At 43.3% G+C, this 20122-nt stretch overlaps 3 protein-coding genes across 6 annotated transcripts in view; 2 read left to right on the top strand and 1 right to left on the bottom strand.

Moving 5' to 3' along the window:
- Positions 1-413: 413 nt before the first annotated feature.
- Positions 414-2638, top strand: LOC105891791 (nuclear factor 7, brain-like). The gene is made up of 5 exons (XM_031576077.1): positions 414-809; positions 1072-1167; positions 1266-1496; positions 1711-1813; positions 2100-2638. Exons 1-5 carry the CDS (start codon positions 414-416, stop codon positions 2636-2638), a joined length of 1365 nt encoding a protein of 454 aa, XP_031431937.1.
- Positions 2639-4953: 2315 nt separating this feature from the next.
- LOC105891790 (zinc finger protein RFP-like) lies at positions 4954-8123 on the top strand. The gene is made up of 5 exons (XM_031576996.2): positions 4954-5550; positions 5926-6021; positions 6496-6518; positions 6601-6719; positions 7062-8123. The coding sequence occupies exons 1-5, from the start codon at positions 5128-5130 to the stop codon at positions 7595-7597; spliced, it is 1197 nt and encodes a 398-aa protein (XP_031432856.1). The 5' UTR covers positions 4954-5127; the 3' UTR covers positions 7598-8123.
- A 3722-nt stretch (positions 8124-11845) lies between these two features.
- The window catches only part of adam22 (ADAM metallopeptidase domain 22), a 60849-nt gene continuing 52572 nt past the window's right edge, over positions 11846-20122 (bottom strand). The window contains exons 26-31 of one of the 4 annotated variants that reach the window (XM_031576716.2): positions 20022-20075; positions 19661-19861; positions 18300-18397; positions 18056-18122; positions 14479-14602; positions 11846-14253 (exon numbers count right to left, since the gene is read on the bottom strand). In XM_031576716.2, the coding sequence (XP_031432576.1) occupies positions 14233-14253; positions 14479-14602; positions 18056-18122; positions 18300-18397; positions 19661-19861; positions 20022-20075 (565 nt within the window). In that variant the 3' untranslated portion in view covers positions 11846-14232. Of the gene's footprint in view, positions 14254-14478; positions 14603-15898; positions 16746-18055; positions 18123-18299; positions 18398-19660; positions 19862-20021; positions 20076-20122 lie in introns of those variants that run through there. The other 3 variants (XM_031576717.2, XM_031576714.2, XM_031576715.2) reach the window with 3 other exon arrangements.

Raw genomic sequence — 20122 nt, 5'->3', positions numbered from 1 at the left:
GACCTTTTCAGGTAAAGGTTAAAGCTGTTTTAAATTACTCTTCTTACCTGCCCAAACATGCTGAGACAGACAGACACACACACACACACACACACACACGCCTCCTGTAGTATGCAATGTCATGTTTGGAGTTGAAAAACCTGTTCAGTGCAGATCCTTCACTCTTAGAAACCATACCTGCAGGACCGACATCCAGTCTGCTCCTTAAAGCTCCTTATTACACACGCTGGCTTTTCCCCGGGACCGTCTATTTGAGACTTTGTTTTTGTGGTACTCTAATTTACTGCACTGTGATATTTAGTCTCCAAAAATAAAACAAAAACTAGTCCTTGGATCTGGACAAAGGAAAGCACAGCGAGCCGTCATTTTAAAGTTGAGAAATACCACAGAAGAACCCTTCGGGTAGTGAGAAAATGGCTTCTGAAGCTCGTCTCCCAGAGAAGAACCAGGCCTGCGCTGTTTGCTGTGAAACCCATGAGGATGTTCTTCTCCTGTGTGGTCACCAAGTGTGTAAGTCCTGCCTGCAGCTGACTTGGAGGGGGTCTTACCAGTGCACGGTGTGTGGGGGCGTTTCTAATGAGGAGGATCTGCTCTGTGGCTCGGGTGGAAAGAGGCAGCGTGACGTCCCTTTACAGAAGAGACCTCAGAGAGCCACGGAGGGGAGTGAGGTGCTCTGCGCTCGACACGGTGAGAACGCCAAGTACCTTTGCCTGGAGGAAAAACTGTTTCTGTGTGATGTATGTCAGGACTTAAAGGAGCACGAGAATCACAAATGCTGCCCCATTCATGAAGCAGCTCTTGAGCTCAAGGTAAGTGTTATTTTCATTTAAATTGTATTAAATTCAAAGCAACTTCCTTAAAATATTCACAGTAACGCAGGGTTATTATGCACTCATTTCCAAGCTAAAGTGATAAATGTTATCACTTAAAATATAAAGCCTGCATGGTATTTACAGCTTAGATATCAGCCTCTTAAAGCAACAGTCTCTCCCACAACTATCATTCAATCACATTATCTACAGGAAATATTACTAAGAAAGCACCCCTCTAGTTATATCTGAATTTTTTCAGAAGGAACTGGAGATTCTTCAGGAAGACCTTGGGGGCAAGCTAGAGATCCTAAAAGATATTAAAGACGCCTATGTTTGTGCCTCAGAACATATTGTGGTGAGAATACACATTCTTGATCAAATATCCCATGATTTCATTTGAAAACCTAATTCTAACCCAATTTTGAACATTTCCTTTGACATATCTAACCCCAGAACCAAGCCAATTATTCAGAGCAAAGAATTAAGGAAGAGTTTGCCAAGCTCCATCAGTTTCTTTGGGATGAGGAAGCGTCCAGGATAGCCACCCTGAAGGAGGAAGAGGAGCAGAAGAGTCAGGCGATGAAGGACCAGATTGACCAGATGAGTAAAGAGATTTTGTCTCTATCAAACACAATCAGGGCCATAGAAGAGGAGATGAGAGCAGAGGATGACGTACCCTTACAGGTCAGGATGTATACATGCGGAAAAATACAAAAACATAAACATTCTTCACAAATGCCAATTCTTACCCAGTTTTTTTCCTCGTTTGTTACATGTACAGAACATGGTTGCTGCAGTAGGAAGGTGAGTGACTCGTGTCTATGTTCTGTCGCTGTAATCCAAACCTACAGGTGCACTGACTTCTGATTGACTTCACAGGGCTCAGTGTCCATGGCAGCATCCAGAGGGCATCGGCTCCGGCGGGCTGGTCAACGTGGCAAAGCACGTGGGCAACCTGGGGTTCCGAATCTGGGAGAAGATGAAGGACATGGTTCAGTGCAGTGAGTTGTTTTACACGTGCATACACTTGGAAGTAATGATACACTTGGAAGTAATGCACAGAGGTTAATTCACACAAATACATGTCTTATATTACAGAGCACTGGTCATTTGTATAAAGCATACATATTTATGCATACATATGAGAGGATAGATGGAAATGTTCTGCTGTTATAATACTGTGCTAAAATCTTCCTCCTTTAGAAAACCAAAACAGGCAGAGAAAATGCTCTTTTCTTCTCCTCATGTCTCTCCCCATATCCTCTCCTCATCTCTCTTCCCATACAGCTCCTGTGATGCTGGACCCCAACACTGCAGACTCTCGTCTCTGCATCAGCGCGGATCTAACCAGTGTGAAAATCAGGGATGAGGCCGTCCAGCTGCCTGATAACCCAGAGAGGTACGACATGTTTGCCTGCGTCCTGGGCTCCCAAGGCTTCGCCTCGGGGACTCCCAGCTGGGTGGTGGAGGTGGAGGAGAACACGAGCTGGGAGGTGGGGGTGAGCTCGGAGGCCAGCCAGAGGAAAGGGGAGGCTATCTGGGCAGGTGTCTGGAGCGTGGAGTTTTGGGACGAGGAGTACTACAGCCGGTCGCCGGGGCAACTAGAGAAGACGCGTCTCCAGGTGAACGAGAAGCTCCGGAGGATCAAGGTGAGGCTGGACTGGGACGGAGGCAAGATGTCTTTCTCAGACGCTGTCAGCGGCGCACATCTACTGACTCTCACACACACCTTCACAGAGGAAGTCTTCCCGTTCTTCTACAATGGCTGTGACATTTACCCTCTGAGTGTCCTTCCAGGGAGGCATTCTCTAAAAGTAGAAGACTGAAGTGCAAGGACAGCAATGAACTTTCAATGGCAAATGTCTGTGATGATGTCTGAAGTTGCAGTGACTCCAAGTATATATTAGATTTCATTAGCGGTGCTCAGCTGCAATAGACTGAATAGACTGTGTATCTGTGTGTGTGTGTGAGTGTGTGTGTGTGTTTGTGTGAGTGTGTATGTGTGTGTGTTTGTGTATGTGTGTGTTTGTTTGTGTGTGTGTGCGTTTGTGTGTGTGTGTATGTGTGTGTGTTTGTGTGAGTGAGTGGGTATGTGTGTGTGTGTGTGTTTGTGAGTGTGAGTGTGAGTGTGTGTTTGTGTGGGTTTGTGTGTGTATGTGTATGTGTGTGTGTGTGTGTGTGTGTGTGTGTGTGTGTGTGTAAGTGGGATGCCTCATTGCTGTCGTGAAAGTTGATAATTCACCACTATGGTTTCATGAGTCAGAATGTGAAAGACAGCAAAAGAAAAGAAAGGATGAGCAGACAGTGGGTGTGTGTATGTTTGGTGCTTTCACACTCCTTTACACTCCTTCACACTCCTTCACATTCCCCACTCAGCCATACGCCTCCTCACCTCACCTCCCCACCATACATTCACATACATGTGCAACAATGCACATAAACATTCAATACATGTTTATCCTTTGTCTGAAGTACTCTGAGGACTACCTGTGCATCGATTTATTAGACAAAAATGCAAAAAACAATGGGTTGTGGCCTTCATTCAAACAGGATGGAAAAACTATATAATTATTTAAGTTACATTGTGTAGTTCATAGTGGCATCTAGTGATGAGATTGCTGAATTGCAAGCAGGTGAATACCTTTCCCTTCACAAGTGTGTGTGAGTATCTACGGTGATCTTCAAATGCCAGAACAACACGAAAAGTCCTATACGGAGCCATTGTTTTGATTTGTGTTGTGTCAGATTTGTAGGTTTGAGATAAGGAAGAAGCTGTATATTCTGATCCAATTAAAACTCTTTGTTCTCGATGATTCCTGAAGATCTTCAAAAACTTCAGCAAAACCGGCAGAGTGTGAAGCAAATAAGGTTTATTTAGTCAGTGCAATACCAACAGCATAAACCTGAGCTCGTCTCGAGACAACACTGATATTACAATGGGTTGAACATCATTTTATACATAAGCTTGGCCTTGGTGCTTCTCCTGTCACCATATATCACTTATCATCCCCCCTCTAATTGGGCATATATGTTTTTTTATTTGGGACAGTGAAACTTGTGAAACTTGAAACAGGCCTCAGGGCTTGGGTCTTGGGCCACCTGCACCAAGATGTGCTCTAAGTAACCTCTAGGTTGGAATCATGCACTGTCCTTAGATGAACTCTGGGTTGAATCTATGCCAAGTTTAGAAGTTTAGCCCAGTAACAGAGTTGAGTTATCTGGTCTTCAGACCTTCCGGAAGGGCTCCTTGTAAGCTAACAAAAACACAATGATTCATAGTTACAGGTAATTATACACTAATGAAAACATAATTATGAATACTATATTCAATTTATACTAATAGATGCCACTAAAAACTACACTCTGACCTTTAAAGCACAAACCATTACACATCTACACGTTAAAATGTATTTCTACCTTTTTGATGTACATAGTCAAAAGTGTCAAACATGCAGAGAATACTCAAAGACAAAAAACAGATGCATCCACGAGGCTTGGCTTTGTGGTTTCTCAGTTGGAAATCCCCCCTGGTGAGTCATCTCAGAGGTATATTCTGTTGTTTACCCTTTCAAACGTGCATTTCCTCTTTTCCTCTTGTCCACCATTTTGTTGACCTCTTTCCAGCTTGGGAGTGGCAGTCATTTGAATGTGGAATGGAGGCTTCCATGTGGTTAATGTTTGAAGCCCTTGTGATCCCCTGATCATATCTTAGCAGATGTTACCCCTTACCATGGTCAGTCACATACCTGTGCCATATACATCAGTGGCTTACATGTCTGTCTGACCTTATCAGCATTGTGCACTTGGTGATTTTGAGGTATTTGATCATAAACCATAAGTAAGACAAAATGGCCCCTGCCCCAGAATGTGGTGGCTTGTGGCCAGGAAATGATAAACTGGGTCATGGTTTTATGACTGCTGAGAATGCCATCCTAGTCTAATGCCAGTTCTGTCTCCATCTCACTTTTTTTATCTCATAGATAGATCTCATGGATAAAGTGAGCATAGCTACAAAAGTACTTATTCAGAATTCATTAGAAACACTATTATCTTTACGTGTAGATGGTATAAGGTAAAAGGATCTATGTCTTCTGTTGTAACAACTTGTGCATGTGTCTGTACTACCTAGCCTACCACTGCAAGAAGAGTGTGGGAGTGACTGTTGTTTACACAGACCACAGACATCACACAGACCATATAAAGTTAGATTCTCACAGACTCTGACCCCTTTTAGGCAACAGAGCCTCCGTGAGCCAAGTGCAGACTAAATTCCCTCCTGTATCCTGGAAGTAGACCCGCAACTTGAGCGAGGAAAATGGCCTGCCAATCATCCCTCCCCGAGGAGGATCTCACGTGTCCGGTGTGCCGTGACATTTTCAGAGATCCAGTGGTGTTGTCGTGTAGCCACAGCGTCTGTAAAGCCTGCCTGAGTCAGTATTGGAACACCAAAGGAACCCGGGAGTGTCCGCTCTGCCGCAGGAGGTTCCCAGATGCAGAGCCTCCCCGTAACCTGGCTCTGAGGAACCTGTGCGAGGCCGTCCTGAGCCACAGGGAGGGGTCGTTGGAGAGCGGCCGGGAGCGTCCCGTAAGGTCTCGAGGCCTCTGCGCTTCTCACGGTGAGCCATTCAAGCTCTTCTGCCTGGAAGACAAAGAGACTCTGTGTGTGGTGTGCCGGGACTCAAGGCTACACAGATGTCACGAATGCCAGCCTCTGGATGAAGCTGCCCTGGATCTGAAGGTAAGGGGGGAAATATATGTTATCTTAACAAGCATATGAATTCATGGGGAAAACATTTTTATCAGGTGAACAAATAAGTTTGGATGCAGAACATGTTTCAATCATTTAGGTTTAACTAGTATTTCATAATGGGTTGGCAGGGACATGTTGCAGGGAGTACTGTGAAAAGGGCAAACTCCAACACCAGCTGCATCCACATAACATTTAATACTTATTTGGGGACTGGGTTGTAGCACTTAAATATGGGACTCCTGCACCGCACTGTCACCTCCCAGCACTGTCCAACAATGATTTTGTTCAGGGTTTTCTCATGATGTCATGGCTTAGGAAATATGTCGCTGTGTCTTTAAATACTCGAGTGCGCATCGATTCCAGGAAAAACTGATGACTAAACTCAAGCCCTTGCAAGAGAAGCTGAAGCTCTTTAAAGAAGTGAAACAAACCTATGATGAAACCGCAGAACACATCAAGGTGAAATTATGATATATCAAATTTAATATGTGTGTATTTTTATGTATTTTTATGTTTTTGTTGAAATGTAGTAGAAATGTGTGATGAGAAATTGTGTAGTGGTATGAAATGTTTAAATGTGTCAGTGTGAAAAAATGAAATTAACAAACACACACAGAGGGGCAGATTAAAAAAGAATTTGATAAGCTACGTCAGTTTCTCCAAGACGAGGAGGCCGCCAGGCTGGAGGCGCTAAAGATAGAGGTGGAGCAGAAGACCACTATAATGAAGGATCAAATTGACAAGATGGCCGCTGAGATTCTGTCCCTCTCTGACACAATCAGAGCCATAGAGGGGGAAATAAGAGCGGAGGACATATCATTCTTACTGATGAGACAGCAGTCTCCATTACTGATCATTCCTGCTCATAACTAATGATATGAAATTACTGCGATTCACATATTTGAAATCCATTTCTCCCTATTGCTTTAACAGAATATCAAGGCCACAATGGCGAGGTATATAAGCAGTTTCATGTTTCTTTAACCTTATAGCGTCTGAACACAAACCCACAGCACTGACACCTGAATCTGATTCCAGAGCCCAGTGCAGACTGCAGGACCCAGAGAATGTGACAGGAGCTCTGATCAATGTGACACAGCACCTGGGCAACCTGAAGTTTAGTGTCTGGAAGAAGATGCAGGAAATGGTTCAGTACAGTGAGTTCACAACATGCATGTGTGAAGTTCTATGCTGTTGTATATATGAGTGTTTTCTATCTTTTTAAGCGTGGTTAAAACACGGTATCCAATGTTGTCATTCATTCTTCAGAGCATCAGAGGTTAAAATAACTTTACTGTGCAATTCAGTAATCCCAACTCCAATTCAGTAATCCCAACTCCAATTCAGTAATCTCAACTCCAATTCAGTAATCCCAACTCCAATTCAGTAATCCCAACTCCAATTCAGTAATCCCTACCCCAATTCAGTAATCCCAACTCCAATTCAGTAATCCCTACCCCAATTCAGGATCCCTCCATCTCCTCTTTGTACACCTTCAGCTCCTGTGATTCTGGATCCCAACACCGCAGGCCCTCGTCTCAGCCTGTCTGACGACCTGACTGGTGTAACCTACAGCGACGAGAGACAGCAGCTCCCTGATAACCCCGAGAGATTCAACTGGTATCTATGTGTCTTGGGCTCCGAGGGCTTCCGCTCGGGGACGCATAGCTGGGATGTCGACGTCGGAGACAGCACTCTGTGGTTGCTGGGCGTCACCATGGAGTCGAATCAGAGAAAAGGATTGATATTCTTCAACAGCGGGGTCTGGTGCGTGCTGCACATGGATGGCGAGTACAAGTCACGTTCCTCGGGCCAGACCGGCTCTCCTCTATCCGTGAAAGACAGACTGCAGAGAGTCAGGGTGCAGCTGGACTTGGGCCGAGGGACGGTATCGTTCTTGGACCCGGTTCACAACATTCACCTGCACACGTTCAGACACACCTTCACCGAGAGGGTGTTTCCGTTCTTCTTTAATTGGTGTGCTCAGTCTCCCCTGAGGATTTTACCACACAGGTGTTCTGTAACAATGAGCTAATTCATTTTGGGGTGTGCTGATTGTTTAAAAAAATAAGTCTGTTTCGGGGATTTTATTTTGACACAGTTGAAGACAGTAGAAAACCATTCACAGAAAATGACTCAACCACGGCCATCTTCAAACGAAAGACCTCAGTCGTCCTCTCACTATGTTACACTCTATGCTCCTTGCTCTACACCTGATAAAATAATCCTGTGCTTCTCTTGCCATCTAAGACGATGTGGTTGTGTTGAATTGATGATTGGTTTACCTGAAAATATCGACTTTGCTGTAAATCATATGCAATGTTTAGTTACCTGATTGATTTCAAGTCCTTTGTATGGTACATCTTTATGCGGGTAGTTCTACTTTACTTACTTCTCTGTGTTTAGTGTGCTATGGGAAAACCAAGGGATCTTGAAAACTGTATATGAATAACATGTTCTTACCTCGTAACATGGAAGTTGATGCCTGATGCTCTTAAAATATCTCAGTAGTTTTTATTGGTCATATCAAAAACTTCATTAAAAACTTTCATTAAAAAAAACATGAAAATGTGATCATGGTTGTGTCCTGCTTAGAAACGGATCAGGGCAGTGCATTTCAAACAGATTTCAGAGCAGGACACGTCAGTCCACTCCCTTTCCCATACATAATTTAACCAGATACACACACATAAAAAACTAAATTAAACAGCACAGGAGGCACATTTGGAATGGGAATACTGGTTACAGAAGGAGCATTATCACTCACTGATTGGCTGGCAGCCAGGAAAGTTCTCTTGGTATTGCGTCTTGCGACTAAATGAAGACTAGAGGACGACTGAACTACACAGTCAACTGCACTCTCTAAGTTTTAGGATGCTAACATTGAGCTCAATTTGTCCAACACTTTTGCTCCGTTTGCCTCTACCTTGGGGCAACCGCCAATCCACATAGGCCTTATAAGACATGGGCCTACAGGTGATAGCATCCACACAGGCCTTATAAGACATAGGCCTACAAGTGAGAGCATTCACATAGGCCTTATAAGAAATAAGCCAACAGGTGATAGCATTCACATAGGCCTTATAAGACATAGGCCTACAGGTGATAGCATTTTCAACATCTGCTGATTGGCACTGTTCTCCCTAGAACTTCACAGAAAATCTATAAACAGCTTCGTATCGTCTTAAAGGAATATTTTGCAAGTGTATCCAGACTCTCAGGACCGTCAGACATTAGGTCCTGTAGCCACAGTGTTTGCAGAAACTGTGTGAGAAATGACTGGGGCACAAAAGAATCCCAGGAGAGCCCGCTTTTCCGAAGGAGGTCGTCGAGAGACAATCCCCCTGTCTCCATAGCCTTGAAGAACCTGTGCGAGGCCTTAATGAAAGAGAAAAAGCAGTCTTGAGACATATGTCCTTCTCACAAAGACAGATTCAAACTGTTCTGTAAAGACAACAAGAAGCTCCTGTGTATCAAAAAAAAGCACAAGAGTCATGACTGCAGTCCAATAGATAGAAGCTGCTGTTGATCTGAAGGTACAAGGTTGTCTTTTGAAAATAAATCTGCACTCGTACTGCAAAGTATAAGAGAGGATGCTTAGTTTGGTTTGATTTCATTCCGTGATTTGTTTTGTATGTTGTGCCTGTGGTAGCATGTGTCACGGAGGAAGTCAGAAAGAGGAAGTGGAGGATGCACTTTTATTTGCTAATCTAGAATTCACCCATCAAACCCCTGTCTGTCAGTCTCTAACAAAAAATGACTTGTCACATCCTGTCAATCAATTCAGCCATTCAGTCACACAGCCTCGCCTTCAGCCTCTGCTTAACCTCAACACGAGACTGTGACATCATCATTGTGAGCCGCGCACTGTCACCTGGGCCTTTCCATCATAGACATATATAGTCTATGCTTTCCATTCCTCCCACACCTCCAGGGAGCTCCAGGCACTCCTCCCGCCACCTTTAGCCCAGATGAGCTGTGTCTCCCTGGGGCAGAATAGACTTTAAGCCCCCTAGTCATGACTGCAGTTCAATAGATGAAGCTGCTGTTGATCTGAAGGCACAACAAACTGTTTTGAAAATAAATCTGCACTCATACTGCAAAGTATAAGGGATGACACCTAGTTTGGTTTGAAGTAGCCTATTTCACTCAGTGATTTTGTTGTTGTGCCTGTGGTAATGTGTCACTGAGGAAGCCAGAATGAGGAAGTGGAGGATGCAAAGAAAGGACAAACTTAGTGAATTTAAAAATACTGAATGCATCTGTCACAAAATGGCAGAGCATATCAAAGTAAGTATGAACAAACCACTTCAGGAATATTTGACTGGATTTTCAAATGTACTTTTGTACATGATGTACTTTTCCTCTCCCAGAAACAGGCTGAAAAAACAGTCTTACAGAGCCCATCCAGAAACCAGAAATTATTTTGGATAAGGTCAACTAGGGGCTAAAAAGCATCCTGACATTGTTGACTTTGTCCGATTAGCTAGTCATTCTTGAGTGAAACTGAGGGGGGGGGGGGGGGTAAACAAATTAAGCTTCCTTGTTATCATACTTATCCAGAAATAAATCCCACAATTCCAGAGTAGACTAAATGTGCATATCCTGGCAGCAAATTTGAACAAAGGAGATTAGTTGAAGTTCCATATTTAAACTTTGAACTCCAATGCTGTTCTTGCATACTTCATGTTATTTGGTTTTGAGGCTCTAGGATTGTCTGGTGTTGAGGCTCCTACAGCTGAACTTAACATTTGCTGCAAACATTTGCACAAGCTACAGAACTAACATATACTGACTGTTGACAGACCTGGGTGGAACAATCTGCCCAAATTGTTTGACGTTTGGATAGATTTTATTTAAATTAAGTCATTCCTCTGTCCTTAAAGTGTTTTCATTTTAGCGGTTCATGACTTGGTGATAAAATAACAACAGTAGTTTGAAGAATTCAGTTAAGTTAGGCCTGGGGTAAAGAGAGAAAAAAAGCCACTCAATGATTCACTTCAATGAAAGTTTATTTTTTATATTAAATATATTACAATACTGAATGATATTGTAAGAAAAGAAAATATGGGCATTGACCTTTTTTTAAATAGTCTATGTACAGCATACAACAGAAGAAAAATGCTGTTATATAAACATCTTGTATGTAGATCTGAGATGCTGCACAGCACTGAGAATGCACTGGATGGGCCCAGGTTATGGGGAACAGGGGTAATCGGCTGGGTAACATGACGTATTGGCCCAGGTTATGGGGAACAGGGGTAATCGGCTGGGTAACATGACGTATTGAGCATCAGGACAGAGAAGTCTGGAGCTGTGGGTTACTGTGCTGTGCTGCACGGTTCAGTTGCCTCGATACATTCATGTAAGTCTGGGGAGTGAAACACCCCAGAACCTAAAAGAGGGCGGATAGGGTTAGTGATCAGCGGTGTATTTCCCCAAAAAACGACGTTGAACAACAACCATCATAGTCAAGTCGGAGATCGAGTATCTAACATTATCTCTGTTTCGTTATCATTTTACAGGGTTAGTTCAATGATGCCTTTTAGGAAAACGCACCTCTGAGTAGGTAGATGTTTAATTGTTCCGCCTTTTGCAAACTGACAGCTCATGACACAGGCTGACCACCAGAGCCAGAGAGAGCTGGGGTAAGCTGGGAGCAACACTGGTGGTCCGGGGGGGGGGGGGGGGGGTGAATCTGCACAGCACAGCTCCAGACCCCTCTCAGAGCGAGCACACACTGGATGCTACCTCATGTAACGCATTCAATACAATCCAAGGAATTGGGGAAATGGTGGATGGTGAACGCCGAGATCCTCACCGCCTCGTTCCCCAAGCTAACAGATGAGGCTGTGAGAGGGGGGGGGAGCACACTGGTGATGCGCACGGAGAAGAGGAGAGAGATGGGGAGACAGAGTATTGCTTGAGATGCACCATCTGCAGTCACTTGCTGCTTTGCTGTTGGGGGATGTGTCAAAGCTAAATATCTAAAGGAGAGAGAGAGAGAGAGAGAGAGAGAGAGAGAGAGAGAGAGAGAGAGAGAGAAAGGGATAGAGAGAAAGAAAGAAAGAAAGAAAGAAAGAAATAGAGAGAGAGAGATCTGATAGCATGCGGTTTGCTTTAGTCCCTGTGCAGATGGCGTGGTGTCTCTATCCTCATGGCGTTCAGGTTAGGTCGATGTGCACATAACCTGCACATCTGCACACTAACATAAGCCGACAGGTCATTCACAGAGGGGTCAAAAGGCATGTGTTCACAAAAAAAGAGAAAAGAAGACAGCATCTTAGTTGAACTCGGTCTTTAACACACAAAAAAAAACCTATAGTAATAATACATAATGCACTTAATTTTGTCGGGATTACATATATACATAATACTGGGATGGGGGGACATTAAAAAGGTACCTTAAAAATACTTAGTTATTATTATTACTCGTCATGGCAACGTCATTTCAATGTTGCAGTGATATTATTAAGTACAGTCATAGTGCATACAGTGGTAAAGGAAATCAGTGCCCACATTTCAAAATAAAAGCCTCCTTGGTACACAAAGAACAGCAGGCTCACATTTTAAAATAAAAGCCTTCTGAGTACACAAGAGTCTGGGTGAATATGGAGTATGTACACATGAGGACCACCACATTTAAACTACTGATCGCAGTGTTGTCAAGCCTCCAGTGAATAGCTCAAAGACACACACACACACACACATACACACACACACACACATACATACCCTCTGAATAGTATAGATAGATGAATTCTTATAATGGAGGGAGATGTAACCTTCTTATCCTACATAAGATATATTATCTCACTGGAACCTACATAAATTAACTTCTGATGGTTAAGCATTTGCTTAAAAAGGCAAGTTTGTATTTGACACATTCAACTCAAATCAGAATGTATAATCAGTGCTATCAAAAAGCATGAATGAATCCAGCAGAGAAAATATGAAAAAAATATCTTAAAAAGATCAGACATCTGTTTTTTTTTTTCAATCATATCACATTTTTCTGTTTTTCTTTTTAAAGCCATTCCAATAGCTGCTAGCATCAAACTACAATCCCTCAAATAACACTTCTGACAAACCTCTCAGCTCATCTAAAAAAAAATTCAGCTGAGACCGATTAACTTCTCCATCCGTATTGTCAAAACATTTTCTTTTTCAACCATCACTGATGAGATCCCTCAGATCTATCATCAGAGGGCAAGATGGACAGATTCTCAACAGCGCCCCCCTACAGTACTACAGTGCTTATACAGTTAGATCACACAACATCCTCCAGCCACCGTTGAAATGTAGGACACAGCAGTTTGGACGATGAGATCACAGCAACTGTGATTGTTTTCAATGATAATCCACCAATACACAGATCCTATTTAACATACCCATGCTCATATCAAAGGGGTGCAGGTACATGTTACGCTGTCTATATCAGTCAGAGCAACACTGAGGCTGGCCTGTGGAAACATTATTAGTTTGAAAGGGGTTGGGGTGGGGGTGGGGGGTTACATTCTGCAGAGGACAAATCTACACACAGTCACTCTAGCTGAAACACGCGTACATTCTCACAGATAAACACACGGAAGTAAAGGGGAGAATAGTCTAACAAACAAAAGGAATGTCTTTTCCAAACGCACAGTACTCCTAAACACATACTACGAGATGGCAGGAGGAAGATCAGAAACACCACGTCTTCCTCCTCCCAGAGAAAGTCTTTAAAAAAGAAAGAGAAGGAAAAGAGCACCGGTCATTCGGTGTGTCTTTCAACTCAGACCTGTACATATGTACAAAAGGCATGGAGAAGAGAGAGAGGGGAGAAAAAGCAAGAGATGGTTTTGGGCCCGTGCTTCTTGTGGGGTGGGGGGGGGGGTGTGGGGGGTGTGCTGTGTGGAGGTGAAACAGAACGGAACTAGCGTAGTGGAGACGTCAAATTATACAGACTGGCACACAGGTTAACCCCTTAGTCACATGCAGTCACCTACAGTGTATGATTTCAAGAAAAAGAGAAAAGAAAAATATTTTTTTTGTCCTCTTCTTCATTTTAACACTTCGTTATAACACTAAGAATGGTTTAAGCAGGTTTTTTTTCTCTCATGCATAAAGTGTTTTTTTTTTAGTTTCTACAGTGAATGCGTGCTTCCCTTCCCTTCCTGTCCCTTGCTCCGCAATAACATTAGCTTCACCCTGCCCTGTCTAACGTTGTTCAGGCAGTTGGGTCACCAATCAGAGAAGAGTTTGTGTATCGAAAGGGGCGGGGCATATCAATATGGGAAAAGGGTATTGAATGGGGTTCTTAGAGGGACCAAAGATCCGCCCACTCATTCCCATCCACTCTGAGGGGGAAATCTAATGGTTGCCTTGGTGATGTTGGCCCGCCGTGGTTGTGAGTGGGTTGGTGTGTCATTGCTTGTTGGCGATGGACTATAGCAGTGTGTAGCTGAATGTGGGATGAGGGCTGCTCTTGCTACAGCGCCCCCTACAGTCTTGGAGGACTTTTTTTTCTCCCCACTGCACCTTTTTTCCCCCATGTATCCTCATCTTCAGTCATCCATTCTTGTTTGTTTTTTCTCTGTTTAAATTCGGTTCCTGTTTTAATTCCTCATTTGTAGAAAAGCGAACGGAAATGTAGTTCGTAAGATCTGCAGGGTAGGTATCAGCATCTTCTTATATCGAAGTCTCCCAGAGCTGAAAGAGAGGGTGATGGACAAATAAGACTTTAGTTAAGGGTCTATTTACAGTTTATTTACAGGCAATGCTCTACAACAGAGCTTCAATTTTCAATTTTCTTTCAAGTGAACTTGGAGTAGACTTATCTATCCATAAATGTTAGTGTGTGTGTGTGTGTGTGTGTGTATATGTGTGTGTGTGTGTGTGTGTGTGTGTGTGTGTGTGCGTGTGTATTTCTCTCACCCTGGCGCTCTGTCTGTTGGCTTTCCGCTCCTCGTCGGGCAGAGGGGGCAGCGGGTAGGGGTAGCGCCGGCTGGAGGCGATGGACCCCGTGGAGGAGGTGGGTGATTTTGCCGGGGACAGAGTCCTGCAAGGCATGACGGGAGGAGTGAGAGAGAGAGCGAGCGAGAGAAGGAGAGAGAGAGACAAAGAAACCTCATGTTAGGCCCCTTCTCACCACAAAAAGGTGGCACGGTGTCCATTGGGTTCACAGCACTGGTCTGGATGCATCTGCTCCATATGAAACCACACTCTTACCACCTGCCATACCTCATATTCTCCAGGGTAATGCCATGAGTACTTCACCCAAGGACTTACAGTCCAGCATGTTTGATAGCATAAAAGTAGTTGAGCTACTTTGACATATTTAGGTGGAAAACACATGGGGTCTGTGGTGAAGCTATAATCTTGAATGGCAATATGACACTACATAATAACAACAACAGCACCAACAAACTCCACTGGTGACCTCACTAGAGCCCAAAAGGGCAATCATACTGTATGTCATGTCTGCACTTTAACAGACTTTGCTCCTTCAGTTCTATGTGGGTCTGGAGCTCTCACAGGAGAGAGGGGCCGAGAGAAGCAGGGCGAGGGATGGGCGGGATGAGTCACAACAGACCAGTCTGGTCACCATGGAGACCGTGAGAGTGGCAGAATGACATGAGGATGTCACCACAGACTCACACACAAGCAGAAACACAAGCAAAAGGACTAGACTTGTCAAAGAAAATGCGAGGAAGAAACACACACAACATGGAGCTACACACACGCGCACACACACACACACACAGACACACACACACAATCACACTCAATGCAATGCACATGCAGAGATATGTATAGAGATGAGGTAAGGAAAGAAACATAAAGAACAGCCAAAGTTGTCCTAAAAATGCCACACATCATGTAAAAGAACAATTGAAACATAAAACACGTAAAATGAAACATAAAATTCAAGTAAAAATCCTTAATGTCACACAAACTACTCTTTCTGGAATCACACTACAGGAACAGGTATGAGGTAGATTGTGGTTGAGAGGTAGCTAGTGTCACGACGACTGAGAAGCACTTTAGCGCTTAATGTGAGCCGCTTCTGAAAGAAGAGGAGTAATTTCACTTTCAGAAATGTTTTGTATCATTTGTTTCGAAGATCAAATGTTGTATCCGGTCTCACTTCTATTCTTTGAATTCATGTGAAGATGAAACCTTACACAGATCATCATCCTGTGGTTTAAAAAAAGTGCATCAATAGCATTTTGGGAACATGTATAAATCATTTATAAATACTGTAGGTGATGCGTTCCCTCACAGATTAAGATGTGACAGGAGCAGGAGAACAGCATAAAAACATGAATGCTTTAAAAACCACAGTGCTATGGTGACAAAATGTGTGTGCAATGTTAAGGTGAAAGGGATGATCCTTTTGGGCTCTCCTGCGCCACCTAGTGGTTATGAACATGTGTTAGGATGCCACATTCTTGACAAGTTTATCTAATCGGGCTTTTTTTTGGGAAAGTGTTTCCAAAGTAGATTGCTATATGACATAGATATTATGAATAACTATTCACATGAGGAACACATGAGTAGGCTGGTACGGGTCAAAACGTCCTCGTAATTCTTGTGTCTTGTGTCAAGCGCGGTGTGCTAACAGCATGAAAACATGCTGAACACTCATAAAGTAACTATATCTCAATTGTATGCATTTTATGTTACTGTGCAATCATCTATGAATGGCCTACAGAGTCTTTGAGTAAGAGAGGCAGACGTAAGAGTCTGCTATGGAGGGCATGGTGATAGCGATTCACACACTGAGGTATTTGGATGGTGTACTGGCTAGACTGAGTGATAACAAATGTATGTGTGTGGAGTAAAAGTATTATTAAGTCCTAAAGGTGCCTAAAGAGACAAAGTAAAAATGACAAAACCAATTAGTGAATCAACCGACCAACAAATCAATCAATCAATCAATCAACCAAATAAATCAATCTCCAAAACTAACACAGAAAACAGTACCCAAAAATAAAGAACAATCGATTTTTCCATGACAAAAATGAAACTGAAAAAGGGGGAGGAGGTAGGTTTTAAAAGAAAGGGCTTTTAAGCGGGGTGGGTGAGGAGTGTGAGGTGATCTGTGTCGGTACCTAAGATAGGGTTCTTCAGTGTTTTTATTCACATCCTCCACCCATTTAGTTACATAATACTCAGTTTGGATGCAAGGGGTTAAAAACCTGTAGGAGGGTTGGGAGGGGGGGCAATGGTGAGCAGAGAGAAGAGAGAGAGAGGAAGAGAGAAAGAAGAGTGAAGGCCAAGGGGAGCAGTGAGGAAAGGAGAGAAAGAGAGAAAGAATGGAGAGAGGAGAAGGAGAGGTAATCGTATAAGATAGCAGAGCACAGCATTGACATTCTCTACAGTCCACCAAGATGCAAGTGAGGAGAGGAGATGGTCAGATCAAGGGGGGGAGGGGGGGGAGGGGGGGACTGCTTAAAGTGGGGACGGCTACAGATATAAAGTACCGGTAGTCTGTTTTGTTTTGTACACTATATTCAGCAGATAGGACATAATCTAGCCCAGAAGTCCACAAATCTATGGACCAGTTATCATTCAAATAGTCAGCACTGGTTTACATTACAGAGAGAGAATTGTACCAGTGCTTCTCTGATTAAAGGGTCTCATTTTTTGACGGGGTGGTGGGGGGTGATGGTCAATTGCATTTTGGTTGTGGTGGCAATTTTTTTTGTCCCTTCAAAGCATTTCTGATCCAGTTGTTTGGTCTCATGCGTCTAGATCCAGGTGCATGAAAACAAAAACAACAACAACCAAACAAACAAACAAACAACCACGCAGAGGGAAGAAAAGAAGCTTGAATGAAAATATCCAGGCTTTGGTGCTGCATTCAGAGAGACGTAAAAAGTACATGTGCAAGTTACACATGCGTCTCATTCCAGGAAACAAAACAAAAAAAACAAGTGTGCACAAACTCAAAATCATTAATACAGTTATTCACATTCATCTGTAATCCCTTATGAGAGATATTATGACACTGCATACCCATGACTCTATCACATCATGAGATGTGCGGAGTTCAGAGACACTGATGAGAGTACAGTGCTGTTCACAGTCATTTTTTAGATGAGTGACACAGGACATCCATTCCTCAAAATAATATCCCATGATGCCTTTAGGAAGACTCTCCATGCCTGTTTCTTTACTATGAGTGACATGTATGACAGTCCAAAATATTACACATGCCTAATTGAGATACAATAACCCGTTTTGCTGCCACCTAATGGTGTAAGTAGCTTATTGCAACTACCCCCCAACCTCCACCCACACAATGGCTTTTGTCCCATGCAACATGAAAAGCCATCTCTCCTCAATTTAGTTTTGAAGTGAAGTTAGTATGGTGTGAGGGATGATGATCCACATAGAAAAACACTTTCACAGATCTTTAAGAAAGTTGGATGGTGAGTGTGTCTGTCAATCCAGTAGGAGAGAGCCCATGCCCATATCATACGCATCGCCTCGGAACATGACTTACTCTGTGGAGTTTGACCGCGGGCGGAACTTCTTGCCCTTCATCTTTCTACGGCTTCCACTTACATTCCCTGTGGAGTGCACCAGAGAAATAGTGTCAACGTCAATATCAGCTTAAAGGAAATAATGTGTGTATTTGTATGTGTTTGTCATGTGTGTGTGTGTGTGTGTGTGTGTGTGTGTGTGTGTATGTATGTATGTGTGTGTGTGTATGTGTGTGTATGTGTATGTGTGTGCGTGTGTGTTACCTTGCCATGAGTTGCTCCTGGGTCGTCCATTCTCACAGATGTCGGAGTGTTTGGCATCTGGGATTCTTTCGCTCCATGAGTGAGACAGACCATTAGACCTTCAGGACAAAGCCACACAACCCAGAGACACATCCGTCAAACAAGAGCAACACAGTGACGAAACAGGTAGGTGATTTTGGTCACATTATGGTTTCACCAAAGAAGGAAATTTGGCCCAAATGTTTGAAATTTTGTTTAACACCAACTAAATAAAAAAAAAGACAGATCCAGTAAAGTGTTTTTTACATGACTATTCGATGTCTTAGTTTCAATGGGTTTTTCCTAGTTAAGAACACTCACCTTCCACAGTCAAAACATCATAAGACAACACGACTAAAATACTAAAATCACTAACACACACATATTACAGACACACACACACACACACACACACACACACACACACACACACACACTCAATACAGACACATAGACATCTGAAGATGGAAATGAATGTGAGTGAAACCGCCACAGATGACCATGATACCTTACTGACAACAAGAGCATGAGGGAACACCATGTGGAATGAATGACAGGATGTTGCCATGGCTTTCTGCGTTGGATAGGAGATACTCACATAGGCATGTCCACCATCTTGTTACTTACTCAGAGGCCCACTGAGGAGTAGCACAGATGGCTGATGGGAAATTACCTGAGTGGCTTTGATGCTTAAAATCGTACCGCAGGAGTAGCTAACAGGTGAGTGCAGGAAGTTAGCATTAGCACACTTAGCTGAAGAGCAGATGGGTGTGGTTTAGCACAGGCTAGCTCAGCCTTGTACACAGTTTGTGTGGCAAGCTAAATACACTGCATAAAATGTATGTAGTTTGACACACAAGTTTCAGTAAACCGGTGACTTTTCACCACATACTCTATATCAATTAAGAACAAATTGAAATCAGTTCATTATGAGCTCTGAAAGGCCAATTAGGGAAGCGATAGATGAGATTGGTGGAGAAATTCTAAAAGCCAACAAGAGATCAAAACATGTTTTGTTTATATGAGCAATTTGATATAGCTTGATTTTAGTAGACCCCATGAACAGCAATTCCTTTTTTAGAAGTCAAATGTGAGGCTTTGAAAAGCCAGTCAGTCTAACTGAGAAGAAGCAATTCCTTTCTAGATGTCAGTCTAACTGAATCCTGATATAAAACAAACACTGTTGTTTAACACTGGCCTTACAACACACACTTATATAAAGCGCAAGAAAGCCTGAGCTGGACAAAAAGAGAGAGGCGCAATCTGAAACTGGCAAAATCAGTCAACCAAAGCCGGCAGCTGGGATGAGGGTGATGAGGATGGCGATGAAGGTGAGGGCACACCTGAAGCCGAACAGAGAGATGTTTTGGCTGATGGAGGGCATGGAGGGGGTGAAGGAGCAGGTGTAGATCTGCAGGTGCGACAGGTAGGCCGACCTCTTCTTGGAGCTGCTGGCTGAGTTGGAGCTCACGCCCTGCGGCATGTCGCTGTAGAACGAGTCTGCGTCGCCTGGCTTCTTCACATAGTCACCCGCTGGCATTTGTCTAGGTCAGGGAGTGTGTGCGGGCACACACACACACACACACACACACACAGGGGCACGTTAATGCATGCACAAAAACATCACAGGACAATATCATCAATTGTTAATGTCATTACATTACATTCAGTTTCTTATTGCGAGTGAAGTAAACACTGACTCACCGGCAGAATCTTCTGTGAACTTCTGACTCTGCGTATTTGCGTTGCCTGTAGCTCCTAAGGAAAAGGAAGTCAAAAGAACAGTGAGGACAATATGCATGTTT

The sequence above is a fragment of the Clupea harengus genome, chromosome 11 (genome assembly GCF_900700415.2).
Source record: "Clupea harengus chromosome 11, Ch_v2.0.2, whole genome shotgun sequence".
Lineage (NCBI taxonomy): Eukaryota > Metazoa > Chordata > Actinopteri > Clupeiformes > Clupeidae > Clupea > Clupea harengus.
Note: the sequence above shows the minus strand (reverse complement) of the source record. Positions and strands in the feature narration are given on the sequence as shown.